This window comes from Callorhinus ursinus, unplaced genomic scaffold (assembly GCF_003265705.2).
Source record: "Callorhinus ursinus isolate GAN/ISIS: 27379988/994484 unplaced genomic scaffold, GSC_fseal_2.0 scaffold1, whole genome shotgun sequence".
Taxonomy (NCBI): Eukaryota; Metazoa; Chordata; class Mammalia; order Carnivora; family Otariidae; genus Callorhinus; species Callorhinus ursinus.
Window position 1 is genome coordinate 50,424,951 of NW_027397063.1, and position 26,821 is coordinate 50,451,771.

Here is a 26,821-nt window from a genome sequence, read left to right on the forward strand (position 1 = left end):
AAGGCAAGGTTTCAGAATACTCTGATTGTATCTTGGTGGCATAGAGAAGCTGCAAGTAGGCTAACTTGAAGTGGGGTATTTTTATGATTTGCAGAGCATATTTGGATTCCTCCGATTGATCTTGAGTTGGGAGCAGAGGCAAAAATTGGGGAAGTTGGCAGTCACTGACCAAGTCCTGATTGTTCTGGGCCATTTGCTACAAAGACTGTGGTTTGGCTTCCTAGACCGGTTGCTGTAAAGTTTGGGGTCAGAGGTCTGTTATCATATATGGTCTAGCCATTGTGTGTTCATATATTCGGCCTGTCACAGTGGAAGCTTGGCATTGTAGATATTCTACAAGCCTGATTGATGGACCATATTTAACTTTTTAGCTGTTGAACTAGGAGTCATACAATAACAATATTTGGTCATACAACATGTTAAACTTTCTAATAAAATTTCAAATACATTTTCTCCCCCCCCACTCCCTTATCCTTACAGCAACCTTGTAATCCTGGGAGGTTAAATGCCCAAGGTCATTCAATGGAATGAGGATTAGATCATAGTATAATTTGTAATATATAATTCAAATTGTTATATATGTCATCTATAAGAGCTTTAAAATAAATATTTTGAGTTCTTTGCTAAGATAAAGGATCTGTTCTAATCACTTCTAATTTCAATGCTTAAAGTTAGGGTCATAGCTCCCTCAAATACTTACAAGGCTGTCATGTGGAAGAAGGATTAAGTTTATTCCTATGGCTCCAGAGGGCAGAACCCATGCCAGTGAGTGGAAGAGAGGCAGATTTCAATTTAGAATGTGAAATATTGTTCTAATAATGAGACACTTGCCCCCAAAAGAAGGAGTTACCTTGTGAAAAATCCAGTTCCTCATCTCTTGTGCTGAGTAGGACTCCATGACCCTCTAGCTGTAGAGAGTGCTTGAACTGGCCAGGCCAGCTAACCTTGAAGGACTTGATAAACTTCAAGTTTATGAAATTTTGTTAAATTCTAAAAAGAGGCATACGCATTTTAAATATAGCAGTTTAATGTCATTCAAATTCTGGATGAAATTATTATATTCCTTAAAACAATGAGCTGCACTTTAAACTTTACCCCCAGACTCCTTATTTTTGTCGTTATACCCATACATTTTCAAGAACATTTATTTAAAAGTGAAAATTGTCCTAATAAGGACTCTCTAACTCAATCTGCCATCAGCACTGTTTTCTGATTGCACAGTTATAAAACATTATACCAAATGTATTGAACTCATTTGTGATATTTTAATAAATTATAGAAATTCAGTGACGTTAAAAAAAAAAAAAAGAAACCTGGGGTGCCCGGGTGGTTCAGTCGGTTATGCCTCAGACTCTGGATTTTGGCTCAGGTCATGACTGATCTCAGGGGCCTGAAATCCATCCCCGAGTGGGGCTCTGGGCTGGGTGTGGACCCTACTTGAGATTCTCTGTCTCCCTCACCACTACCCCTCCCCCTTCTTGCTCTTTCTCTCTCAAATAACTAAATAAATCAAACCCTCCCTTTGAATGGTAAATAGTAGGATTTTAATCTGTAACTTAATTCTTTGAACACGATCTTTTCTTCTTCTGGCTTCTCTTTAAATGTTCCTTCAGATTGAATGCGGTTATATTACTTTCTAGTTTACAAATAACTTGAAGTTGAAATAAGAGAGTAAGTTCTCTTCTACACCTGAACGGTGGTTGTTTGATGTTCCCCAAGGACTTCCCAGGGATCCTCTTCCCACCTCACCCCTTATCTGCCTCTTCCAACTGTTTAAATCAAATCCCCTAAGTTTTGCCAGAAGGAGAGTTCCTTTTAATGGGCTGTGGTTTCTCTCATTTGAAAAACAATTCAGAATCCCAGGGCTTCTCCCAGAATCTAAGAAGTCATTGCAGAGGTAAAGTAGGCAAGAAGTTGGGGAGGACGGAAAGAAACCGCTGCAGAAAGCCAGCTTCACTGAGACGTCCTTGACAACTTCTGGGACCAGATTTCAGGAGTGGTGGAAATTGTCTTCTTTACCCTTTCTCTTCAGTTTTTATGACTGTACATATTTAAAAGGGACACAAACAGTGAGGGAGAGAGAAAGCGATGGTGTGAGGCTCTCCCTGAGAATAGAAGATGATAAGGAAATAAAACAGGTGTCTGGGAAGGGGTTCTGTTAGAGAAGGGAGAACTGTGTAAAGTTAGCAACCATCATTCAAACGGGCAGTTCTCTGCAGGTAGCAGACAGGAAAAGCAAACTCGTGCACCCTCTTTGGGGACAGGCTCTGTGGCTTTCTGTTTCTTCGCTTGCAGTCAGGGTGCACGTTTACTTGAAACAGACTCTATTTCCTGCTTCGTGGCTAGTCAGGTTGACTCTTCAAGACTAGCGAATATTTCTGTTTTAATGTCTCTAATGCCTTTTTAAATTTATTTATTATTATTTTTTTTTTGAGATTGAGTAGGGAAGAGATCTGTTGAAATCCTGACTGGGTAAGTGGGGGATTATGAGAAATGAGAAAATGGGAAGGAAAAGGATTTAGAAGCCGGAGAGCAAAACAGTAGCCCCAGGCCCCCGTACCCCTGGCCGGCGACCTCCCGCGGAGACCCCAGGCGGCTGCATCAATATTTGATCAGTCCTTCGCCCGGGGGCTGCCAGCACTCGCCAGAGGGGCTTGCCAGGCATCACCCGCGCTGCGCTGAAGCCGGCGCCCAGGCTCGCAGGGGGGCTTTGGAAGGACCCGCTCTGAGCTCGCCCCCCCTCGCCAGGGAGGCTCTCCTTGGTGGCAGGGGCGCGGCGCCCACCATGCGGGACTGCCCACGGCTCGCGCTGCTCTGCGCGCTGCTACCCTGGCTCCTGCACGCGGCGGCACCCCGGCGACCCGCGCAACCCCTCCCGAGCCGCAACCCCCGCGACCTCGCCAGGGGCTTCGATTTCGATCGCGTCTACAGCGGGGTGGTGAGCCTCACCAAGGAGAACACCTACTCCTTCAACTACACTAGCCAGCCGGGCCAGGTAAGACTCTCGCTCTCCTCTCTCGACTCCCAGGAACTTGCCAGATCTCAGAGCCCCGTCGCTGCTTTGGGTCCCTTGGGAATTGACCTCGGGAGTCCTCGGGGACCAGCGGCCCCTTGTTCCCTTTTCCCTTCAAAGCAATCACTGTCCTGCCCCGGGCTGCCGCATTCTCCCGCAACCGGCCTCTGGGACAACTCCGGTTCTTCTCGTACCTTCCCTGGCCTGATCCCCTGGCATTTCGGGGCTTTGCAGAGACGCAAGTTCCCTGCACCTTCTGTGGCTCCTGGCCCCCTGCTGGGCCTTTCTCCAGGAAACTCGAGATTTCTATGGTTGCGGAGGGAAAGGACCTCACCTCTGTTCCTAATACCGGGGAGAAGGAACCTCATTTCATTTGGATGATTCTGCCAGACCCTCCTATTTCATAGCGCATGGGGAGGGAGCGCTGCTCAGAATCTAAAACAGGAATGTGTGAGAATGGACGCAAGCTGCAGAGCGTGTGTTCAGTAGTCACTTCCTGCGATTCTGTACTACTGTCACACATCCGTGCTTCAGAGAAGCCCCAAGACCTGGCCAGAAATGTTGCAACTGCAGCTGGCCACCGATCTCTGGAGGTTTTGATGTTAAATAAGAATGGGTAATTGTGGGAAAGTTCTAGACCTATTTCTGACAAGGATCGAGGTGAGACAGGGGAGGAAATGACTGCTCCGGCAACTATCCCTTTGACACATATACTCTGATTACATAATGTAGAAAAAAGTTCATAGGTGGGTTTTTCCCTCTAATATGGTCCCCTCTGGGGCACAGAGAAAAGGGAAGACTCCCCAGTGTACCTGCATCTGGATCTTCTTCCCATATAAATGTGTATGTGTATCCCTTACTGTGCCAGCATTCCATTCCCTGCTCCCTCGGGAGATTCCAGAACCAGATGACTTGGACACCACAATAGGCCTCCCTCTCTAACTCTCACTGAGAATCAGAACTCAGAAACCTGGTAGCTTGGAGTAGTATTGAGCAGGATGGACCAGTGTGCCCACTAGCACTCCCAGTCATTTCCCAACCATGTGTATTGAACAAATTCCCCATCTCCAGTCTGGCACCAAAGGTGCTGTCGCCATGGCAGCACAGCCCTCACCCTGGTCCGTCCCCTGCTGCCCTTCAACCTGTATGTCCTCAAGTGAGCAGCGTGACCATGTGCAGAGCCATTCTACTGGGGACAAGTGAGAGGGACAGTTTTTATCCCCCTAATTCCATGCCACTCGTCTCTCTTCCTGTCCACTGTGCGGTATGGACCAGCTGACATGGCACATCAGTCGCACTCCTAGCCCTGTAATTTGCTCAGAATGAATAAATCTGAAAAAAATCCATGATCTCTGGGGTGTACTATCAGTTTCCCCCTAAATCATCGGTAAGGAAACTCAGATGGTATGTGCAAAGTGAATGCTGACATCAGGCTTTAGTATTTCTTGCACTCCTGCTTAGAAATAGATTGACTGTTTCTTAACTGTTGCTTGGCCTTTCTGCACTTGGTATTTGGTGAGTTTCTCCGCCGCAGGCACAGGTGCACTGTTCGCAGCTGGGTTACCTGCTTGATTTCCCTAGAGAAGTGTGAGATATTGAGGACAGGGGCAGAGTCATGTTCATCTACTAATGTCTTTGAAAAGTGAATAAGTGAAGAAAGATTTAAGGAAACGGTAAACTAAAACTAAATAAAATAAAATACATACTTTTGGGGGCACCTGGGTGACTCAGCCCGTTAAGCGTCCAACTCTTGATTTCGTCTCAGGTCGTGATCTCAGGGTTCTGGGATCGAGCCCTGTGTCGGGTTCTGTGACTCAGAGTGGAGTCTGCTTGGGATTCTCTCTCTCCCTCTATGCCTTCCTGCCCCTCCTCTAAAATAAATAACTAAATCTTTTAAAAAAATAAAAGATACATTTTAGTAGGTTGAAAGGGTGAGATCATTCCAGATAAAAACATTTTTAACAATTGTCATGAAATTATGCCCTTTCCATTTTGCCTGTCTACATGTTTAAATGCTTCTTATTTGGGCGCCTGGGTGGCTCAGTTGGTTAAGCGACTGCCTTCGGCTCAGGTCATGATCCTGGGGGGGATCGAGTCCCACATCGGGCTCCCTGCTCGGCGGGGAGTCTGCTTCTCCCTCTGACCCTCTTCCCTCTCATGCTCTCTATCTCTCATTCTCTCTCTCTCAAATAAATAAATAAAATCTTTAAAAAAAAAAAACACTTAGCATACTCAAAGCTTCTTTAAAAAAATGCTTCTTATTTTATGAAACAATGGTGAAAATTCGTTTTTAAAATATCTTTGCATAATACAATAAAAAGTTGACAACCCCAGGAGTCCCTAAAATTTCACTAGTCTGAGAAATACAGTTGGGAACCATGGGACTGGCAGATAACTCAACTATTTTAATTATTTTAATACTAGTATTAATCAGATGTCCCCAACTCTTACAGCTTTGAGACCTCTCTTTAGTATGCAAATAAGACAGTGGAAACCTCACCCCTGTTACTTTGGGAAATTACCCCCTCTCCCTCCAGCTGGTATTCCCATTGATTTCTCCAGAGATGGCATTTTTCTGATCTATCTAGCCAAACCATTACTCTTGTTTCTCTTGATGGCCTCCTCTCTTCTTGGTCCTGTTTGCCCCATGTTGGGTACTAGCAGCCCATCTCCCAATAACATGAAGGCCATGTTTTTGGATATAGCAGAATTTTCCTGAAGGTTTGAACTAACATAAGGGAATTGCAGAACAGCACAGGATAGGTGATAGATTAAAGCAGAAATCTAATCAATATTGTCATAACAGCTTACTAGCTATTTCCCAATAGGGTAAATTTCAAGATGGTGGCACTACTTTTTAGGCCCTGGTTTATCACCAACTTATTAGCTACTCCCCAACCCCAAATGCTGGCCTCTCCCACTCTCTAAATTTTTATTAATTCATGAGAAGCAGTTTGCTTCTATTGCAGATCCCAAACTCACTGAAGGGCTCTGCTAAATAAAGAACTATGAACCCAAGAGCAAAAGCTTGGCCAGGACCTTTTTCCTTTAACCTGACCCAAGCAGTTGGTCAGGGACCCCTCCCCTGCAGGGGTCATTTCCCACCCATCCCTCTTCAGTGCAACAAAGAATTGGGTTTAGGAAAAAAAAAGTATAACTTTTTGAGTTTTCATCTTTTTTCCTTTTCTCTTCAAGTCGTTGTTATGTTTGCCATTATTTTTTCTTCACTTTGGAGGAGAAAGCCTTTTCCCAATTTAGGCTTTGGTGAGAAGAGGAAGCTGCTGTGGGGAACCTTGGCCCCTAATCTTTCCTGCAGCCACTGCATCTCCCATACCAAACACTGACCCAAGGAACTATTTAGCCAAGCATGTGTCATGCTAATTAACTGAGGTCAGCATCAGGAAAAGCCTCACATGCCTTCTAGAAAGAGTAATGTAAATATGAAGTTGCCACTAAATATATATATATATGTATATATATATATATATCACTGAAAGAAGAGTGACTGCTTTAAAGAAAATAGTGAAAAATAACGATCGAAGGTGCAGGTTAGGCAAGATCATGGTTCATTTCATTTCCCTGAGGGGAAGTATCTGGAGACTCCTTTTCAGGGGAGTAGAGTTTCACTGTGGCGAACAAGGTGTTCTATCACTACAGGGCTGGAAATCAACTAGAAGGAAGTCACCTTGTTGAGAAAGTCACCAGGCATATGTTTGACTAGGACAGAGGGCACGAAAGCAGGTTTATTGAGAAATGAGAATACTCTTGTAGAGACAGGTGGTGGCAATAATCAGATGTTTATACTTGAGCTAGATGCTGATAAGAAGCTTTTCAATAAAAAAATCTAACTACCAGGCAACAAGAAGTCTTCTCAGAGACTTTCAGTCACAGAATTCATTGCTCACCATAGATCTTTTAATTTGAAGTGTTTCCCTGGAAATATCCCTTTTGTTTATTCAATGGAGACATTTATCTTTTAATGACATACACTTTTTTTTTATGCCCAAGGAACAATCCTTAACTTTATTCACATCAACCAGCCGTTGTCTATCTAGAACCAGTTATACTGCCTCTTGGATCCAAATTCAAAAAGCCTATCCAGTTCTCACGAACAGTGAAATATATATCAGGACACTCCAGTGGTAACTTCTAACTATACATTACTGGTTACTTAGAAGAATGAAAACCTTTGATGTGATTAGCCTCAGTTCCCTCAGTCTCGGATGGACTCCCCCTGTGTTCTTTACGTACTGAGGCAGAGAAAGCTTCTCAGCTTTCTCCCACTTCTCCCACTTCCTCTTACTGAACCGGACTGGTGCTTGTTTGTGAGGAGGAAGTCATCCCATTTGCACAGTTATCTGTGCTCATTAGCACATTATCTCTCCCTCTGCCCTTCCCCACCGCATATGTGTGCATGTGCACACGTGTGCACAAATTATGGCCTGTAAAATAAAGCAGTTTTTTGCTGTTATTGTTGTTCCAGTGGTTTCCTTTGTACTAATATATTTATATAATGCCATTAGCCTCTTCTATTTTTGTCTCTTAGTTCTCTATGATGAGCAATATTGAAATTAGCTAGTATCTTCTTCTCCATCTCTTTTTTCAACCCCCAAATCTAAACCCTAGTTATGCCTGTAAAGAAATTAATGAACTTGTTCTACTTTTCATATTTTCTCCCCATTGTTGCCCCATTTTTGGTTAGTTGTACATATCTGCATTGTCAAAGCATATAGTCATTACGAGCTAGACTATCTTCCTTACAACAAACATTTAGTCTTAGTTGTACAGGTACCTATATGTTAAAAGTTCACAGCTAGACTTACGTTAATGTCCTTTAGTCATTTGATTGTCTAAAGCTTATTCTCTAGGGGGCATCTCCTACAATTCTTTCATGTTCATAACACTTTGTCCACAGCCTTTGTACTTGCAAGTCTGATTAGCCGAATATAAACCCCTTGGCTTACGGTTTTCTTCCCTTGAGTTTTAAGCATATTATTCCTTTGGCTTCTGGCAAAAGTAATGATAGAAGGGATTCTTTACCTTGCAAGTAATTTCATTTTTCTACCTGAATTCCCAAAAGACTCCTTTTCCTTTTTCTTTGAATTCCAGTAGTTTTACCGGATGGCATCTAGTAGGTCAGTCTTTCCCAGGTACATGATGTCATTTTGCAATATGTAATTTCAATGATTATTTCTTTAATTCAGGAAATTTTCTTTAGAGTTTTTAACATTCATTTATTCCAATGCTTGATTATCTTCTTTAGGAATTCCCTTTATACTTATGTTGGCCCTTCTTTATTGTTTCCTATATCTACCCATTTTTCTAGAATTATTTTTTTATATCCTGCCCCAGATTTAAAATTTTTTTTCTCCTTTTCATCTTCTGTTTTCCTTATGACATTATGAATGTTTTTTATATCCCTGTGCTCCTCCAAATTAAATATTCATTTATGATAGAATTTTAAAATTTATCTCTAATATTTTCCTGAGTTCTGCCATTTTTTTTAAAACTTCATTTTCTCCAATCATCTCATTTCTGAATTTTTAAAATTCTGATTTATGGCTTTTTTTCATAGTTTTTAAATGTTCATAATTTTAAATTTTGCAATATTAGGCTATACTTTCCATCTGTTTTATAGGTACAGCTTTCTGGCATATGTTCACCATCTGAAATGGTGTTTTCTGCTTCTTATTCTCTCTTACTTACAGTGACTTTGTGTGGGATTCAATTGCAGTCCTTATATGTTGGTCATCTTTATATTAGGTGAGTTTTTCTTATTTTAGCAGGGAAAGATAGACCTGGATAGCTTTCCTGTCTTTCTTCTCTTATCTTTGTGAAGTGATCAAAATGTGATTTTCTTTCTAAGAAATTCATAGGTCCTCTCCCCCATTTTATGGAGTCTTCCTCTTTCTACTCTAGTAAATTAATTGAATCCAAGGAGGATGTTTTTGGAACCTCTGATCTATAGCTGTTGTCAGGTGATGACCTGGACTTTTTTTTTTAGTTTGTTTATTTATTTATTAAGTAATCTCTAACCCAACCTGGGGCTCAAACTCACAACCCAGAGATCAAGAGTTCCATGCTCTTCTGACTGAGCCAGCCAGATACCCCCAACCTGGACTCTTTGATTGGCATCTGAAAGCAGGAAGAAGTGGGGGGGGGGGAGTCTTATAGAACTGAATCCTTAATCTGTGAGATCTGATGCTATCTCCAAGTAGAAAGTGTTAGAATTGAATTGAATTATGGGACACCCAGTTAAGGTCTGAGAATCTCTTGGTGGTGTGAGAAAAAACACATATTGTAACTGGGGGTGCAGAATTGCATCTCCGCATCACTAGAGAAATAATAATATTTCTGTGGCTTTTAGGGAATCACAAGGGAAGATGATGTCATCAGTTATCATCTAGGGCATCTATTGCAACCTATTATCCAGATCATCTAGAGAGGCAGCTCTGCCTCTAGACCATTTAATAAGTATAGTAATCCTCAGTTTTAAATTCACAGTTAAAAGGATAAGCCTATCATTATTTTTTTATTCATGAGAAACTGAAAGCCAAAATAGTGAAATAAATTACATCAGCAATTACTGAGGCTAGACTATCCAAGTGTCTGAATTCAGGTTCATAATTTTATCCATTTCAAATCTTGGACTATGGAGTTCTCAGTGTATTTTTTTGTAGGTTTTTATTAGGGGCTTCTGAAATATAATGAACTTTACATTGTCTCTGGGTGGTAAGATTATGGAAAATTTTAATGGTCTTTTCTGTACTTTTCTGTATTTTCTGAGTATTTCACAAGAACCATGTTTTACTCTCCTAAGGCAAAGACAACAAAAAACCAAGAGGCTGAGCAGTATTGGGGAAGAACACTGGGTGGAGCTCCAGAAGATGTGTATTTTTATCACTTTAACAACCTGTGTACCTGCAGCAAATCCTATTCCCCCCCCCAAGTTTATTTTCTCCACATTTTTTATCTTTATTCAAGCACAAAAGTTCAGTACTTTTTTTGGTTTTTACACTCTTTTTTTGTTTTTACCACATGCAAGATTGTAATTTTTACATGTAATTGAAGAATATCATACTTGTGTACAACTTTATTTTATTTTTTTTAAGTAAGCTCTATGCCCAATATGGAGCTTAAACCCACAGCCCTGAGGTCGGGAGTCACGCACTCTACCAACTGAGCCACCCAGGTGCCCCTAATCTTTTTCTTGATTATAGACAAGTAGAAGAAATGTCTTGCCAAAAAGGTCATTTGTAACTCCTTATCTCATAAAAGCAAATAAATGAAACTTTAAATTATTGTTTCTGAAAAACAACTCTTTTTTTTGTTTGTTTTGTTTTGTTTCTTTTGAGATGCTTCCCATAGGGCTCTTCACTGCCTGGAAGTGTTTTTGTTCTGTTTCATCTTGCTTTGTTCCCACTTTGCCACATGTGCTGAGCTTGTATTCCAACCGTCTTGTTTCTCTCTCATATTCCTTTTGTTTCTTCCTGAGTGCCATGGCAATAGGCTTGCTATAGTGTTGGGTTTAGTTTTTGGTTGTTATTTTGTTTTGTTTTGATTTTACTGCTGTGATACTCCTTTCTGTGGGGGTATTTTAAGTATTTGATACAATATGTAGGGATTTTCACTCATGTGGAATATAAGAAACAGCACAGAGGATCATAGGGGAAGGGAGAGAAAATTGAATGGGAAGAAATCAGAGAGGGAGACAAACCATGAGAGACTCTTAACTTTAGGAAACAAACTGAGGGTTGCTAGAGGGGAGATGGGTGGGGAGATGGGGTAACTGGGTGATGGGCAGTAAGGAGGACATGTGATGTGATGAGCATTGGGTGTTAGATGCAACTGATGAGGCACTGAACTCTACATCTGAAACTAATGATGTACTATATGTTGGCTAATTGAATTTAAATTTTTTAAAAAGCAAAAAAAAAGTAGGGATTTTTCAGTCTTCCTTTCTTTCCCTCTTTGGTTTTCCACACGTTACCTGAAGTATCCCCAACATCGTTTCTCACTGTTGGCTTGAATCTAAAAGACCAGGGACTTGATACCTGTGATACCATGAAACTTCTGTGCTGCAAGAAGATACCAGTATTTCTTTCTTCCTTTCAAACGGGTTGATATTATTACATGTTGCCACGCAGCACCCAGAGTTCGTTAGCCAGCTCTTCCTACATTGTTTAACTCTGGAGCTAACTGAAGTTCCATGTCAACACACCAAGATGGTGCGTTAATGATTTAAAGGTACATCTAATGAGCTATTCGAATTGGGGCCTCACCATTCTTTCTGCTTATTTGTAAGGAAAATATCAAACATACTACAGTGCTGCCAGGCAATAAAATCATAGTCCTTTTTATTTTCCTAAAAAAAATACATTTTTGAATATTGTTTATTTTCTTTTCTAGGATATTGTGAAAATGGAAAGTTTGAGGGTTTTTTTTCAGTACATTAGTTGCTATGCAAGCCAAAACCTAAGGACCTGTATTCTGCTTAAAAGCTAAGGTCAGCAGAAAGAACAACTATTGGACTTAACACTTCCTCAGTCTTAAGATCCTTTGGTTTTCATATATAATAAATTTCTAAGAACATGTGTAAAAATTGTTTATATGGGAGAAGCAATTGATTTACCTGTCAAAAGATAGTGCTCCATTCCTGGAGAGAGAAAAACAAAGCGGAGTGTCATATAGCAAATGTAGGTTATATATTAGATGTTATTAATAATAAAATTAATTCGAATAATTTGCTATAGTAATTAATTACTTCAAATTCTCATTTGTCTCATCCTCTCAGTTTATTTGAGGTGACAATAGACAAATTGATTTTGCTATTAGGAAGAAGGACATGCAGGTGTTGATTTTGCACAAAATTAAACAGGCAATTTTTCAATGGGTTGAATAAGAAGAGTAAAACTGGTTTGAAGGTATCTTATATTGAAAAATGCATTCAAAGAAAGTTGAATATAAGCCTTCTTTTCTGATACGATGGCTATCAGAATCCATTTCCCTGTCATAACTCCTAAGAACTGGTAAATTTTCTCTCTGTTCCACTGAAAAGCTTTTTAAGAGCTAGTTCTCAGCCCATAATTTTAAGGAAGTTTATTTGGGACCCAGTCTTCTTCAGGTGATCCCAAGGCTGGCCAGGGGTGTCTATATGTAATTATGAAAGTATTGGTTTATTTAAAGGTATAGATCACTGGTTTTGGTTAAACTCATAAGTGTTTAAATAAAATATTTTATTTCTGAAAATGGTGGCAAAACTAAAGTTTATCTACTATCATCAAGTAGCATGTAATCCTGAATAAAAGCATCCTCTGGCTACCTGTAGTCTTACAGTCGATTGGACCATTAAGAGTGTAAAGGTTTGCCCTTCCCTCTGCCTATCCTGGGACACAAACGTTTTTCAGCTTTGTCTGCTTCCTCACTCTTCCTTTATATTTTTTTTAAAATAGACTCTATTTTTCAGAGAAGTTTTGGGTTTACAAAAAATTAAGCATTAATTTATTTTTATGTATAATTAATTATTAACATCTTGCATTAGTGTGCTACACTAATGATGGACCAATATTGATACAACATTGGTGTTGCATTGATCTTTATTATTTACTGAAGTTCAGTTTATGGTTCACTCTTGATGTTATATGGTTCCATAGGTTTTGAGAAATGCATAATGTATCCACCATTACAGTGGATTATACAGAATAATTTATTTCATCCCTGTAAAAATCCCCCGTGCTTCTCCTATTCACCTCTCCCTCTTTCCCTCAAATCCTGGAAATGGCTTTTTTTTTTACTGTCTCTCTAGTTTTGCCTTTTCCAGAACGTCGTATACTTGGAATCATACTGTATGTAGCCTTTTCAGACTTGCTTCTTTCACTTAGCAATATGCATTTAAAGTTCCTTCATGGTTTTTTGTGTTTTTTTTTTCAGAGCTCAATAGCTTATTTCTTTTTAGTGTTGAATAATATGCTCTTGTTTGGATGTGCCACAGTCCATTTATCCATTCACCTACTGAAGGATATCTTGGTTGCTTACAATTTTTGGCAATTATGAAGAAAGCTGCTATAAACATTTGTGTGCAGACTTTTGTACAGACATAAGTTTTCCACTCCTTTGGGTATTTACCCAAGGAGCTTAATTCCTGGGTCCTGTGGTAAGAGTATGTTTAGCTTTGTTAGAAACTGTCAAACTGCCTTCCAAAGTGACTGCACCATTTTGTACTCCCACCAGCAATGAGAGTATCCTTGTTGCTCTACATCTTCATTTGCATCTGGTATTGTCAGTGCTTTGCATTTTAGCCATTCTATTAGGGGTATAGTGATCTTTCATTGTTTTAATTTGCAGTTTCCTAAGAGCATATTAGCATCTTTTCATATGCTTATTTGCCACCTGTATATCTTCTTTGGTGAGGTATTTGTTCAGATCTTTTGCTCATTTTTTAATTGAATTGTTTGTTTCCTTATTGTTCAGTTTTAAGAATTCTTTGTGGATTTTGGATACCAGTCTTTTATCAGATAAGGGTTTTGCAAATATTTTCTCCTTGTTTGTGCCCTATCTTCTTATTCACTTAATAGTTTTTTTTAACAGAGCAGACATCTTTAATTTAAGAAAGTACTACTTACCAATTATTTTTCATGAATCATGCCTTGGTGTTGTATTTAAAGGGGCTCCTGGGTGGCTCAGTCGGTTAAGCATCTGACTCTTGATTTTGCTCAGGTCATGATCTCGGGGTCATGATCTCAGGGTCATGACATGCAGGCCTATGTTGGACTCCACGCTGGGAGTGGAGCCTGCCTGGGATTCTCTCTCTCCCTCTCCCTCCGCCTCTTCCCCCTCCTACCTGCCCCTGCCCCAACACTCGGCTCTCTCTCTGTCAAATTAATTAGTTAATTAAAATAAAAAGTTGTCACCAAGTCTAAGGTCACCTAGATTTTCTCCTGTGTTATCTTCTGAAAATTTTATAGCTTTGAATTTTACATTTAGGTTTATGATCCATTGTAGGTTAACTTTGTGAAGGTATAAAGTCTCTGTATATAGCATATAATGTCCAATCATTCCAGCACGATTTGTTGAAAAGACCACCCCTGTGTTTTTAGTATTACAGTGTCATGTGTGTGTGTGTGTGCGTTTATAGCCCACCTTGGACCACAGAGTCTGAAGCAGCTCCGTACCTGGAGCTCATTGTTATCACTATTTCCAACCTTCCATAGTACTGCCACCACTTCTAACCTCTACCATTCTCTTTTGGCTAGTTTTTTCTGTGTATCTGATATCTCTCTGATTCTCACATCCTTTTTGTCTTTCAGACCTTTTATGAACTGTTGACCCATCATGTTTCTTCCTCTTTGGTTGATCTCCTCAGGTTGTTGGAGGTTTTGCTACTGGCAAAGACATTCCTTCTTCTTCATTTCAGGCAACATGTTTTTTTTTCCATACTTCCTGATTCAAAGCCATGATGGGTAATCTCAGTTACTAAAGAGCTGGTCTCCGGATTTTTAAAGTTATGCTATAGAATTTTAATAATACCAACGGTGGAGGATGAAGAACATATGCTATTTGGGAAGTCAGCCTATATTTGTGTTGACTTCGTGTGTGCCATTATTTCCTTTATTCATGGCAACAAGATTTTCTTGTCAAGTCTGTTTAGCTACAGAATTGTAATTGGGCTTGCATTTTCTGTTCTTTTTTCTATCCCTAAAAGAAACATGTAAAACATCTCTTGAAACCACTGGGATGGAAAGGGATAACTGTATTTTTAACTTAAGAGCTAAAACAACATTTTAATCACCCAGTCTCTTATCACTTAAGAGGAAAGAAAACTAGAAGCCAGTGAAATAAATTATTTGTCCCAAATCATGTAACTAGCTTGAAGCAAAGCCAGGAACATAACTCCGGTTCCTGAGGATATTCCCTCAGGATATTTCAACTAAACCACTCTCCCTCCCACAAGAGCACATCTGTATACTTACAATAAACAATAAAAAATAATTTAAAATATGACAGTCACACTTTCAGTCAGATCATTCGATCACACTTTACATGATCCTTTACATTTTCCTTTACAGTTACTGAAAATCTACGCAGGAGGTTTTCATCTTTGTTCTTCCCCCCAGGAATTGTCCAGGTATCCATTTGTCTGTGTGAGTCAGGTCAGCAGGGTTGACACTAAATAAAACTGAGAAGTTAGCACATTTGCTTCAGTATTTCACAGAGCCACAGCCACCCACCAACCATGATCTTACTTGGACCCCCTGTGGACCCAGAGGGCCAATCATCATCTCTTTTATGCTTTATTTTCATCAATGCTGGGTTCCTTTGTGACAGGCACCAGGCAGCTTGGAGACCCAAGCAGTTAGCCTATGTGTCACTAGAAGACAGCATTAATCCTGAGAACATAATAAAAAAAAAATTAATCCTGAGAACTGGTATTTCTGGATCTCCATTAAACAACCAGGAAGATAAGCCATAGAAAACAGGATTAACCAACTGTTTCTGTCCCTCTAGATTTAACTGCCCTATTGTAGACAAATTGACTCAGTTATTTTAATTATCTAAACTGGAAGCATATATTAAAAATTGACATGAAAATACTTAATTTTTCTTCGTCCTTTCCAGTATTTGCAAAAAGAAATCCTATATTTGTCCCTGCTCTCTCCCCATACCATCTTCACCAGAGTAGAGCAATTACAACTTTCTAGGACAAACACAGTATTTATCTGGGTATTAAAAGGACAAAAAGTGGGGGATAAGGAGAGAGGCAAACAGAATGAAGCCTGGGTATGCAGAGATGGTCTGGGGAGGCTATGGACAGTTAGGCTCCAAAATAGCTATGGGCTATGAGTGAAGTAGGAAAAGAAAGAGGGTGTGGGATCAGGCAAAGTTCTTAGTTGCAAGCAACAGAGATCAACCGGCTAACTTAAGCAAAAAAGTAATTTATTAGAAGGATATTGGGTTGCTCACAAACCTGAGTTGCCAGGCTCAGACTATGATGAGGGACCAACAGAGACTAAGCCACAGGAAATTATGGCAACAGTCATGCTGCAGAATGGTTTTGTCAAGACCATTTGCCCACCTGGGAAGCACCACCTCCTCTGCCATTAGATATGGTAACCCCTGGACCCTGCTGCCATGGACCCTACCGTTGTCAGCATTGCCAGTGAATTCTAAACTCTCCCTTCATCCTTGTATCGTGTAATCACCACTGAAAGTACCAAGTGGAAGTGTCCAACTATCCGAGCACAAATCATATATCTGACTCCTTTGGCATCCATCAGCTGCCTTGCCTCCCACAAAACTCACCCAGTTTAGTGGACTGGAGGAAATTCCTCTAAAACATATAAAGGATTTGAATGCTGGGTAGCCCCCAGGTCAGCTCCACCAGAAGTCCTCATGGGGTCTTCTCAAGCCAGGGCATTTGTTCAAAGACAGCTGTATGGATGCAGACATTGGCCGTCAGGGACCAAGATGTGACAGGGAGGAAAAAGGGTGCTAGAGCCTTCTATCTATGCCCATTAAAGAGGAACATCTAATCTGAGTGTCAGAGAAGAATTAGAGTAGTATATAGCATCTCTGCCACCATGTTTACTCCATAATTGGAAATAGTTTAGTCTCTTAAATGTGGCCTTTCCTGAGGCTTCTTCTGTTCATCTCAAGATATTTTCCTTTAGGATTTTGAAGAGGAAGATGTTTGCAGACGATCAGTTTAGTCTTGTTTAGAAATCAGTTTCCTGTAAGTAATACTTCTATCCCGACAACACTCATTTAAAACTATAAATGGCACTGGTCTGTCAATAAATACAACTACAGAAAAAATTGGTGATAAGTGGCACATCATAACTCTGACAGTCATAACTAATTTTCTAGTGCCTTCCCAGCTTCAGAGTGTTAATTAACTAGGCCTCAGAATAGCTCTAGAAGAAACTTGCCTGCAGTGGGATCACTCAGCATATAAATAAAATCTAAGGAGTGGATCCTTGAATTCTGCCTCAAACCATAAAATAATTACTTTTCCCTCTTCAAGCCCCTCCACTTATACTCCAGAGTGAAGGAATTGTAAGGAAAGGGAGTGTAGGTGGGAGATAGGGAGAAAAAGACAGGAAAGGTAAAGGAGAAAAGGAATCAGGCAGAGAAGACGAGCAGACCCCAATACCTGAGAGGATGAGGAACCAACATAGCAGCTGGCTGTCTCCCCGAAACTAAGCCTGGACATGCCTAAGGCCAGAGGAAGGTCATGGGATGGAGGAACTAATGCAAAATCTGTGAGAAACCCTGGGTAGCCATTTGAAGTGAGAGGTAAATGGCAGCCCACAATTTAAGAGGCCACTGGTAAGGAATAGGTTAGAGGAGAGCTTTTTTGCTGTACTTTTTTGCCTCCTTCAGTCTGGCCTAGGTGGATTGCCACCTGCCCTGCCTTATCGCCCTTGTGAGGGCAAAAACCAGCAGCACCAGCCCAGGGCTGGCTGGGCAATGTGGGCTCACGTCTGTGAGGGCCTGCTGGAGTGCATAGGATAACCTCTGTGCCTGTCGACCTGCCAACTCTGAGCATTACCTCCTTCCCCACCACCCCCTTTACAAGGCATAGGCCAGCAGATTACAATGGAGCAAAAACAGTGTGTGGGTGGGAGGAGGGGGGTAGAAGTAAAATTAGATGTGGGGGCAGACTGGACCCCTGTGTGGGTGTGAAAAGGAGTGTGGTCAACTCAGAGGTTGTCCGCCTTAAGGGGCTTTCCTTCCAGCCCCTCTTTCTACTCTGGACCTTCCCCACATTTAGCACCTCCCCTCTGAGGGTCTCAGTACTACTCCAGGTAGCTGACACCCCCAGGGGTTCAAGCTCACAGGAGAAAATAACAACACATCTGCAGAATGAAGCTACATGAGAGAAATCAAACTGGACAGCCTTTCCCAATGTAGCCCAACTAATAAACAGGAAGAATAAGACTTAAAATAAGCAAAGTGAAAGAATTGTGGGAGAATTTTGGATAGAAGGGCTTCATTAAAATGACCAGGTTACTGTTATAAAGATGAGCCAACTGGAAATCTCAGAGTTAAAAATAACACTGTTTACATAAAGACCTCAGCAATGGGTTGGATGTTAGAATGAACAGTGGATTAGAAAACTGGAGGATCTACCTAAAGAGATACAGGATATCAACAGAAAAATTAAGAAATTGGGAGGGCAGACCTGGTTATGATGTCAACATAATAGGGGGCCCATAAGAAGAAAACAAATGGGGAGAAAGAAATATTTGTAGAAATAATGCCGAAGAATTAAGAACAGCCACTTCCCCAACATCCTGGGGGTGCTTTCTTAGGGCTTGTTGAAAGCTACAAGCTTAGCTGAACTAGCTCCACTCACATAATAACAGTAAATATTTGTAGCGTATGTACCAAGTGTTAGATACATGCTGGATTCCAAATATGTCACAGATAAAATCCTCCGAGAGAGACAAAGACAAATGCATGGAACAATGAACAACTATTACAAAACATGAAAAAAATTATATAATGGAGTATAAAATTGGGTAGTGTAGTCCATAAGTTTTATGAGTGTTAAATGGTGAGATCAGGTTAAGTTAGGGTCTTCAGGATAGACTTGACTTGACACCTGTTCTTGTGAAGAAAATATGGAGGACAGCATTTCCCTAAGTGTGTTCTATGGAACACTTGATTTGTAGACTAGTCTTGGTGTTGCATGTAAAAGGCTTTCCAGGTGTAGTAGAACTTGACCATGTTTTGACTGCCTAACATTTGAGCTCCATTCCTGTATGTCTGGGGGAATTCCTCATTCTATGAGCCTTCACTGGAGCTAGAGCGCCTTCTTTTTTTTTTTTTTTAATTTTATTATGTTATGTTAGTCACCATACAATACATCATTAGTTTTTGATGTGGTGAACCACGATCCATTGTTTTCGTATAACAACCAGTGCTCCATGCAGTACGTGCCCTCCTTAATACCCATCACCGGCTAACCCATCCCCCACCCCCTCTCCTCTAAAATCCTGTTTGTTTCTCAGAGGCCATAGTCTCTCATGATTCATCTCTCCCTGTGATTCCCCCCCTTCATTTTTCCCTTCCTTCTCCTAATGTCCTCTGTGCTATTCCTTACGTTCCACAAATAAGTACAGCCATGTGATAATTGACTTTCTCTGCTTGACTTATTTCACTTAGCATCATCTCCTCCAGTCCCATCCATGTTGATGTAAAAGTTGGGTATTCATCCTTTCTGATGGCTGAGTAGTAGTCCATTGTACATATGGACCACATCTTCTTTATCCATTCATCTGTTGAAGGGCATCTCAGTAGAGCGCCTTCTTATACAGACGTAGAATAGCAGCCCCTTCTTATACACACACACAGACACACACTAACCCCAAATTCAGCCATGGCACGTGGCCTCGGTGCTACCAATCACATCTGCCTTTCTCAGGCTTGTGGACTGGGGAGCCAGTGATGTGGAGAAGCATCTGTTAGTGGCAACAGAGGTGACATTGGTTTCCAGCTATGGCCATGGCAATGGGGCAATGGCACTTAAAACCCTCCAGAGGCTTTCTGTTGCTCTTAGAGTAAAGCCCCAACCTCTCTCATGTGACTTTAAGACTCCTCAGGACCTACAATGGTCCTTCACGAACCTTCAACTTCAGCCAAACTGATTTTCTCGTAATCCTTCAAACTTCCTTCTTGCCTTCCCTCTCATTTCTCCCTCTCTCCCTCCTTCCCTGTGTCTACTACACTGTTCCTTCTGTTTGGATATTTCTCTTGTTCTGCTCTGCATTTTTCTGGTTAACTCTTACTCATCCTTTGGGAAAATATTCACCCTGAAAATCTATGACATGCACTGGCACAGGAACTTAAATATTAATGCAATTGCTTAATTGGCATTCCGTGGGCAAACCTGTGATCTCAGTGAAGGCAGACTATGTCCACATAGCTTAGTACTATATCCCTCGTGCCAGAACAATGCATGGCACAGGATAGGGAGTCAAATATTTAGTGAATGAACAAAGTTCATCACAAAGCAGCTGGAATCTAGACTGCATCTCGTTCTATACTACTGGCCTGCCGATTATTATACCTCTCTTTAATGTTTGCCCATGTTTTTATTGGAATTGAAATGTTTAATATAAAACTTAAATCATAAACCTAAAGAGGAAAGTTTATATGGATATATTTGTGTGTATAATGAAATTGGTGAGTTGAAGCATGCTTCTTAGAAAAGTGCCTGGAATGCAAAATGCTGAGTATCTAAAAGTATAGGGAATAAATAGCTCCCAAGGGGTAAACTGCTCTTTTCAACAAGATGAATGAGCTGTTCCAGGAAAGCTGTGAGCCAAACTGTGAAAGGAAATTAATATCCTATGTGAGATGAACCATATAACCTTCTCCTTTGCCAGGGGCGGTTGGGCTTCTAAGTGTGTCTCCACACGTGGAAAACAGTCAACAACTGATTCATTGGTGAATGTGTGCCAGTGGAAAACCACCACCCAACCCCAAGTGCAGGTGGGACAGCTCTGCCTTCCACTCTGCCTGGTGCTCTGCAGGTCACAGAGTACTGTTGCCTGTAGTCTGGGTGGTGGTGGGTAGTCTGGGTGTTACTATTCCCATTCTACAGTTGAGGAAATGGACATCCAGAGAATTTAAGATATTTGTCCAAGGTCACCCAGATAGTGTAGTGTTAGTGCCAGACATAAAATCTAGGTCTACATAGTTTTCTTCATTATGGTGTAAATTTACAGACGGTGGTTTTCTAAGGCCAAATCAGGCAGAGAGAATTTTGTTTTTTTATTTTTTTTTTAGGAGTTTATTTATTTATTTGCCAGAGAGAGAGAGAGAGAGCAAGAGAATATGAGACTACAAGCAGGGGGAGCGGCAGGCAGAGAGAGAAGCAGCCTCCCCACTGAGCAGGGAGCCGGATGTGGGACTCGATCCCAGGGCCCTGGGATGATGACCTGAGCTGAAGGCAGACACTTAACTGACTGAGCCACCCAGGCGTCCCAGGCAGAGGGAATTTTAAACAGTTACATCAATAACTATAGGAATTATTTTAATGCTTATCTCTTTAAAAAAAAAAAAGGTAAAACCTGTGATTGAACTAACTCCATTCCTTACAGTAGTTATGAAAATTGGGGGATGAATGCTTCATTTAATAGGACTTTCTAGCCTCTAATAAGAAAGGGATTCAGAACTGCAAGGCCCCTTTGCTTAGGGACAGCTGTTTTCCTACAATGTCACATAATGGACCCTCCCAGCAGGCCTGCTTCACTCAACAAGAAGGGTCTTGGCAGGTGGGTACAAGTTGGAGGTAAGGTGATGGTCTGGGAGAGGTTTAGAGTCTAGGAGAATGACTTTAGTGCTTAAAATCTAATGTTGTTCAGGTTGATTTATGTTCACCCAAAATATATGTTGAAATCCTAATCCCTGAAATCTATGAATGTGGCCTTATTTGGAAGTAGAGTCTTTGCAGCTGTAATCAAGCTAAGATGATGAGGTCATTAAGGTGGGCCCTAATCCAGTGTGACTGAAGTCCTTATAAGAAGAGGAAAATTTGGATACAGACATGCACAGAAAGGAGATCAGTATGTGAAACAGAGACACACAGAGAGAACACCATGCGACAACAGGCAGAGATTGGAGTGATGCAGTTGTAAGCCAAGGAGTACTAAGCATTGATGATTACCACCAAAAACTAAGAAGAGGCAAGAAAGGACTCTATCCAGAATTCCAGAGGAAATGTGGCCTGGCTGTCATCTTGATTTCAGACTTCTGGCCTCCAGAACTGTGAGAGAATACATTTCTGTTGTTTTAAGCCACCCAGTTTGTGGTACTTTGTTATGGCAGCCCTAGGAAACTAATATACCTAATGCAGAATCTAGACTAGTACCTTACTGTTCAGTGCAGTACTAGTTTCATCTGGGTCCCTGACCATATTTCTTTTCTGGGTAGAGCAGTGGGGATATGAGCCTTGTTAAGTAGACCAAAGACAACACAAAGTCCTCCTGCTGGCCGAGAGAGAGGGGGAGAGAAGGAGAGAGGGAAAGAGAGATTGTAATCGATGAAGTTAGCATAAGCCCGTCAAGCACCAAAATAAGGATAGACTATAGCAAAATAAACCAGGAGAGCAATAAGAGTGTTTCGGAAACTAAGTGTTTGCCACATCCCTGAACAACAAAAAGACTACACAAAATGAGGGTTGTCACTCAGAAATGGGCAAAACAGAAAGGCCAGTGCATCATGGCTTCCTTTTTGTTATTATAATGTAATATTTTAGATATATAAACAAGTATAGAAAATAATGTAACAAACCCCTATGTACCCACTACTCAGCTTAAGAAACAAAAAGACAGTTAGAATTCCCTATTTGCCCCCACCCTATGCCATGCATTGCCACAGGAACTTGAATGTTAACGTAATTCCTTATTTAATTGGCATATCATGTGCAAACCTGTGATCTCAGTGAGGGCAGACTCTGTCCACATAGCTTAGTAATATATCTCCTGTGCCAGAAAAATGCCTGGCACAGGATAGGGAGCCAAATATTTTTTTTCTTTTTTTTCTCTTGTTTCTATTTTTTTTTATTTTATTATTTTATGTTAGTCACCATACATTATTACATCACTAGTTTTTGATGTAGTGATCCATGATTCATTGTCTGCGTATAACACCCAGTGCTCCAAATATTTATTGAATGAACAAAGTTCTTCCTAAAGTAGCTAGAATCTAGACTGTCCTGGGATGTCCTTCATCCCCCAAAGTAACCATTTTGGGGAGATAGTTTTTCATGGGTCTCTTGATTCCTGCACATCTTATAGGAAGACACTGACTGAATTTTTTTTCTAATACTATCGTTTTAAGAATATTTGTATAGCAAGCAGCCTCAGATGATAGAGACAGCATCCCTCTCTGGAGCAAAAGTAAGGCAGGTTTACTGCCCATTATAAAAGATATGTGTTCCCTAAGCTCATGGTTGCTCTTCTGTCTTGCAACCCACTGTATGTATGTAGGCAGCTATCTGGGCCCATTCACATCACCTTCATGGTATTTGGCAGCAAGAGGAACTGATGCAAACATGCTGATGCTCAAGCTGCTTGCTGTGACAAGAGGAATAAAGTCCTTTGTCCCTAACCCAAGAAGTCTGTCTTCCATCAGGATCAATGAAACTGTGGCAACTGGAGTAAAGTCTCAGATCGTTCAAAGCTTTTGAAAACGATTATCTTCAGTTTGGTGTTTATCACTTCTGTGTATGTATATTTTACTACAGATGGATGATAGATAGATGGATAGTTTTGGTTTGCTTGTTTACAAAGTTTATGTAAATGAGATCATGCAGTATGTATCTTTCAGCAACCTACTCTTTTTTTCAATTTATCTTCTTCAGAGTGATCTGTATCAGTCCATATTGTAGCTTATTCCTTTCATTCTTGTTCATCATTCCCAGTGCATATGTAAGAGAGTTCTTTTTGTGTATAAACTTATTGGAAATGCTGGAATGTAATGTGAACTCATCTTCAGCTTTAGTAGAGATTGCCAGCTTGCCCTCCGAAGTGGTTGTACTAAATAACATTTTCATAAGCAATGTGAAAGAGTTCCTGTTTCTCTGTATCCTTGCAAATGTGGTATTGTCATACTTTTGAGGTTTTACCTTTCTGATGAGTGTAAAGAGCTGAACATCTTTTCCCATGTTCTTTGGTCATTCGTCATCTCTGCAGTTACCTATTTTTCTATTGGGTTGTGTTTTTCAATGAGTTTTAAGGACTCCTTACATATTCAAGATATTGATATTTTGTCTGTTTTTTTGTACAAGTAACATATCTTATTCTATGGCTTGTCTCTCTCCTTCGTTCATGGTGTTTATATAGTTTCTTGATTTCACAGTGAAGTAGTAGGAGAAGCCTATATCCATAGTGGTGTTCAGTGGAGTCAGGGATTCAAAATAGTGGTGATAGCATGATCTGACCAAGCGTTGTGTGCAAACTGGGATGCAAGAAGCTTGGTTTCCAGTCATGATTCTGCCATAGCTGAGTATCCTTGGGGAAGTCACATCACCTCTGTGTCTTGGGCTCCTCGTCTGTAAATAGAACCTTTGGACTAGATGACCTTCTTGAGCACCTTCCCAGATACAAGTTTCTCTAATGAGTCAAGGCCATATGCACCAGGCAGGCAATGACAGGACCTATGTGGACAAGTCCATCTTAACTATAGTTTGGGAAATGACTGACCAGCTTCTGTGCTGTTTTGCTTGACTCCCCCACATGGGTAGCCACTTTGTCCTCTATGTACCCACAGGACTTGCTCACGTTGCTACCACAATATCATCACATTTTGCTGTTGGTAATAACATCATTTGTCTCTGACTAGATCGTGAGTTCCTCAAGGACAGGGTTGCCTTTAGTGTACCCGCAGCACCTCCCATAGCTCTTAACTCAGTGAATGTTTGATGCATGATGGAAGGATCATGGAAGGGTAGCAGGAAAGGGTGGAAAGAGGGAGAGAAGGAAGGAAGGACCAAATAACCTGAACACTTCCAAGATATACACTTAGTGAACATAACACAGTTACTAAAACTGTGCATATTAGGAAAAGCAAATACTATTTTAGCTATTTTATAGGGAGACTCAGTTTTTCAAGATCACATGGGAAAACAGTGCTGTGCTTAATAATGGAAGCCAATAATCTCTGATTTATAGTCTGATGTTCCAACTAATAGAGCCTACAGTCTCATTAATTTAGCAAAACCAAACCAGATTTTAAATTAAACTCATTTTCATCCTCTTTATGCAACAGAATTATATTAGTTATAATTTTGAACTTTTCCCTACTGACACATTCCAACAGATTAAAAAGGGAGTCTCGAAGCTTTAAGACCTTTCATAATTGTGATCTATATAATATCAGAAATGGGAGTACTTAAATAATTCTCTCTTATCTATAACACAACTCCTTGCTTATAATAAACATAGAAAGAAAATAAGATAGATGTGTAGCAGTCATATATCCCTTATCCTTGGTTTCACTTTCCACAATTTCAGTTACCCATGGACAACCACAGCCCAGAAGCAGATGATCCTCCTTCTGACATATGGTCGGAAGGTCAAAAGTAGGCTAATACTCCGTCACAATGCCTACGTCTGTCACCTTGCTTCATCTCATCACATAAGCATTTTAGCCTCTCACATCATCACAAGAAGAAGGGTGAGTACAGTATGATATTTTGAGAGAGAGAGAGAGACCACATTCAAGAACATTTATTCTATTTTATTATTAGGTATTATTATTAATACCTTACTATGCCTAATGAATAAATTAAACTTCATCATAGGTATGTATGTGTGGGAAAAATATGGTATATATAGGGTTTGGTATCATCTGCAGTTTCAGGCAACCACTGGCAGTCTTGGAACATATCCCCCCACGGGCAAGGGCGGGGGGACTATGAAGTGTTCAGGACAACAGGAAGAAGCCACAGGAGGGAAAATCTTGGCTCTTAAGAATGGTCTGTTACAAGGTGTCATGATCTATCATGCATGGTCAATACTCTGTCCTTCACTGAGTTTTGCCTTTACAGGGCTTACTTCACTGTGGCAAATGTAATCCAATTTTCTCAGTTGCACATTAGCCTCTGAAAAAGCAAAGCAAAATTTGAACAGGACTCTTTATCCTTTCCTGGGGGCAATGCATTATCTATTTGTATCAAAAAAAACCACCCAGTGTTTCTATCTCCTACTTTAATATATTTTTCTACAATTTATTATGTCAGTATCTCTGAGTTTGTTTTTATTGTAATTAGTAAGACTGTTATTAAATAATACAAAAGTAAATGGATTATAAGAGCTAGACAAGGAATAAAATTAGGTGTGGCAATGAGCATTGAGTGGGGTAATATGGTGGTGATATATCTGTTCTGCTCCCTACAGATCTCCTTCCTACTAGCCCAGTTTCAGCCCCATTAGACACCAGCTTCCAGACATACTCGTGACATTTGGTGGTGTCATGGTTGTGCACTTCATAATAATGGGCAGTTGGCAAGTTGCTGACAAATGGGGTCATCCACTAGCTGGTTCGGTTGGAACAGTATTTCCCAAAGTACAGGCTCCAATCCATGTGCATCAGAACCCCGCAGCATGCTTGGTAAGCATGCATATTTTTAGGTTCTCTTCTTGATCTGCTGAATCAGAAATGCTAGGGGTGGGCTTGAGGATTTGAATGCCAAAAAGCACACTAACATTTGAGAATCACTCTCTTAAAGTGTGGGGAAACAAAATGGAGGGAAATCCCTTCTGGCACTAAGTACTTAAGAAGGGAGAAGGAAGCTGCATTCCTAGGTAAAGAAAAGAGAGTAGACAGGCTAAAGAGGAAGCTTGCCTTAGTTCACAGCTTTCCTTAGGTTTTACCTCAGTTCTGATTGCTGTAGATTTAAGCCAGACTACAAGGGTGCTCTCACACCACGTGCTGCATAATGCTGGTGAGTGTTTGTATTATGAACAGCAAAAGTGAGCTTGCTTCTGAACTAATGCGTTTTGTCAACACTAGGGACACCAAAGATGAAGTTTACAGCTCCCTAAAAGAGCCAGGCAGGTAAACGGTTAAAATACTGTATGATTCACAAGATACCACTTCACACCCACTAGAACTGTAATAATCAAGAAGACAGCATCAAGTGTTGACAAGGATGTGGGGAAATTGAAACCCCTATATATTACCAGTAATGTAAATTGCTAGAATGTAAAAAGATGAATCTCTTTAGAAAACGTTTTGGCAGTTCCTCAGAAAGTTAAACACAGAGTTACCGTGTCCCGCAATAATTCTACTCCTAGG

General features: G+C 40.6%; 2 protein-coding genes across 13 annotated transcripts in view; one reads left to right on the forward strand and one right to left on the reverse strand.

The window, feature by feature from the left end:
* The window catches only part of SPICE1 (spindle and centriole associated protein 1), a 94,353-nt gene that overhangs the window by 64,986 nt on the left and 2,546 nt on the right, over positions 1-26,821 (reverse strand). The window contains exon 1 of one of the 2 annotated variants that reach the window (XM_025874431.2): positions 3,348-3,448. The exons of the other annotated variant lie outside the window; for it this stretch is intronic. The gene's annotated coding sequence lies outside the window, so the exon portion shown is untranslated. Of the gene's footprint in view, positions 1-3,347; positions 3,449-26,821 lie in introns of those variants that run through there. 2 annotated transcript variants of the gene reach the window in all.
* Positions 2,307-26,821, forward strand: part of SIDT1 (SID1 transmembrane family member 1) — a 90,427-nt gene continuing 65,912 nt past the window's right edge. For 9 of the 11 annotated variants that reach the window (XM_073893497.1, XM_073893501.1, XM_073893500.1 and 6 more), the window contains exon 1: positions 2,648-2,995. In XM_073893497.1, the coding sequence (XP_073749598.1) occupies positions 2,786-2,995 (210 nt within the window). In that variant the 5' untranslated portion in view covers positions 2,648-2,785. Of the gene's footprint in view, positions 2,473-2,504; positions 2,996-26,821 lie in introns of those variants that run through there. The other 2 variants (XM_073893495.1, XM_073893508.1) reach the window with 2 other exon arrangements.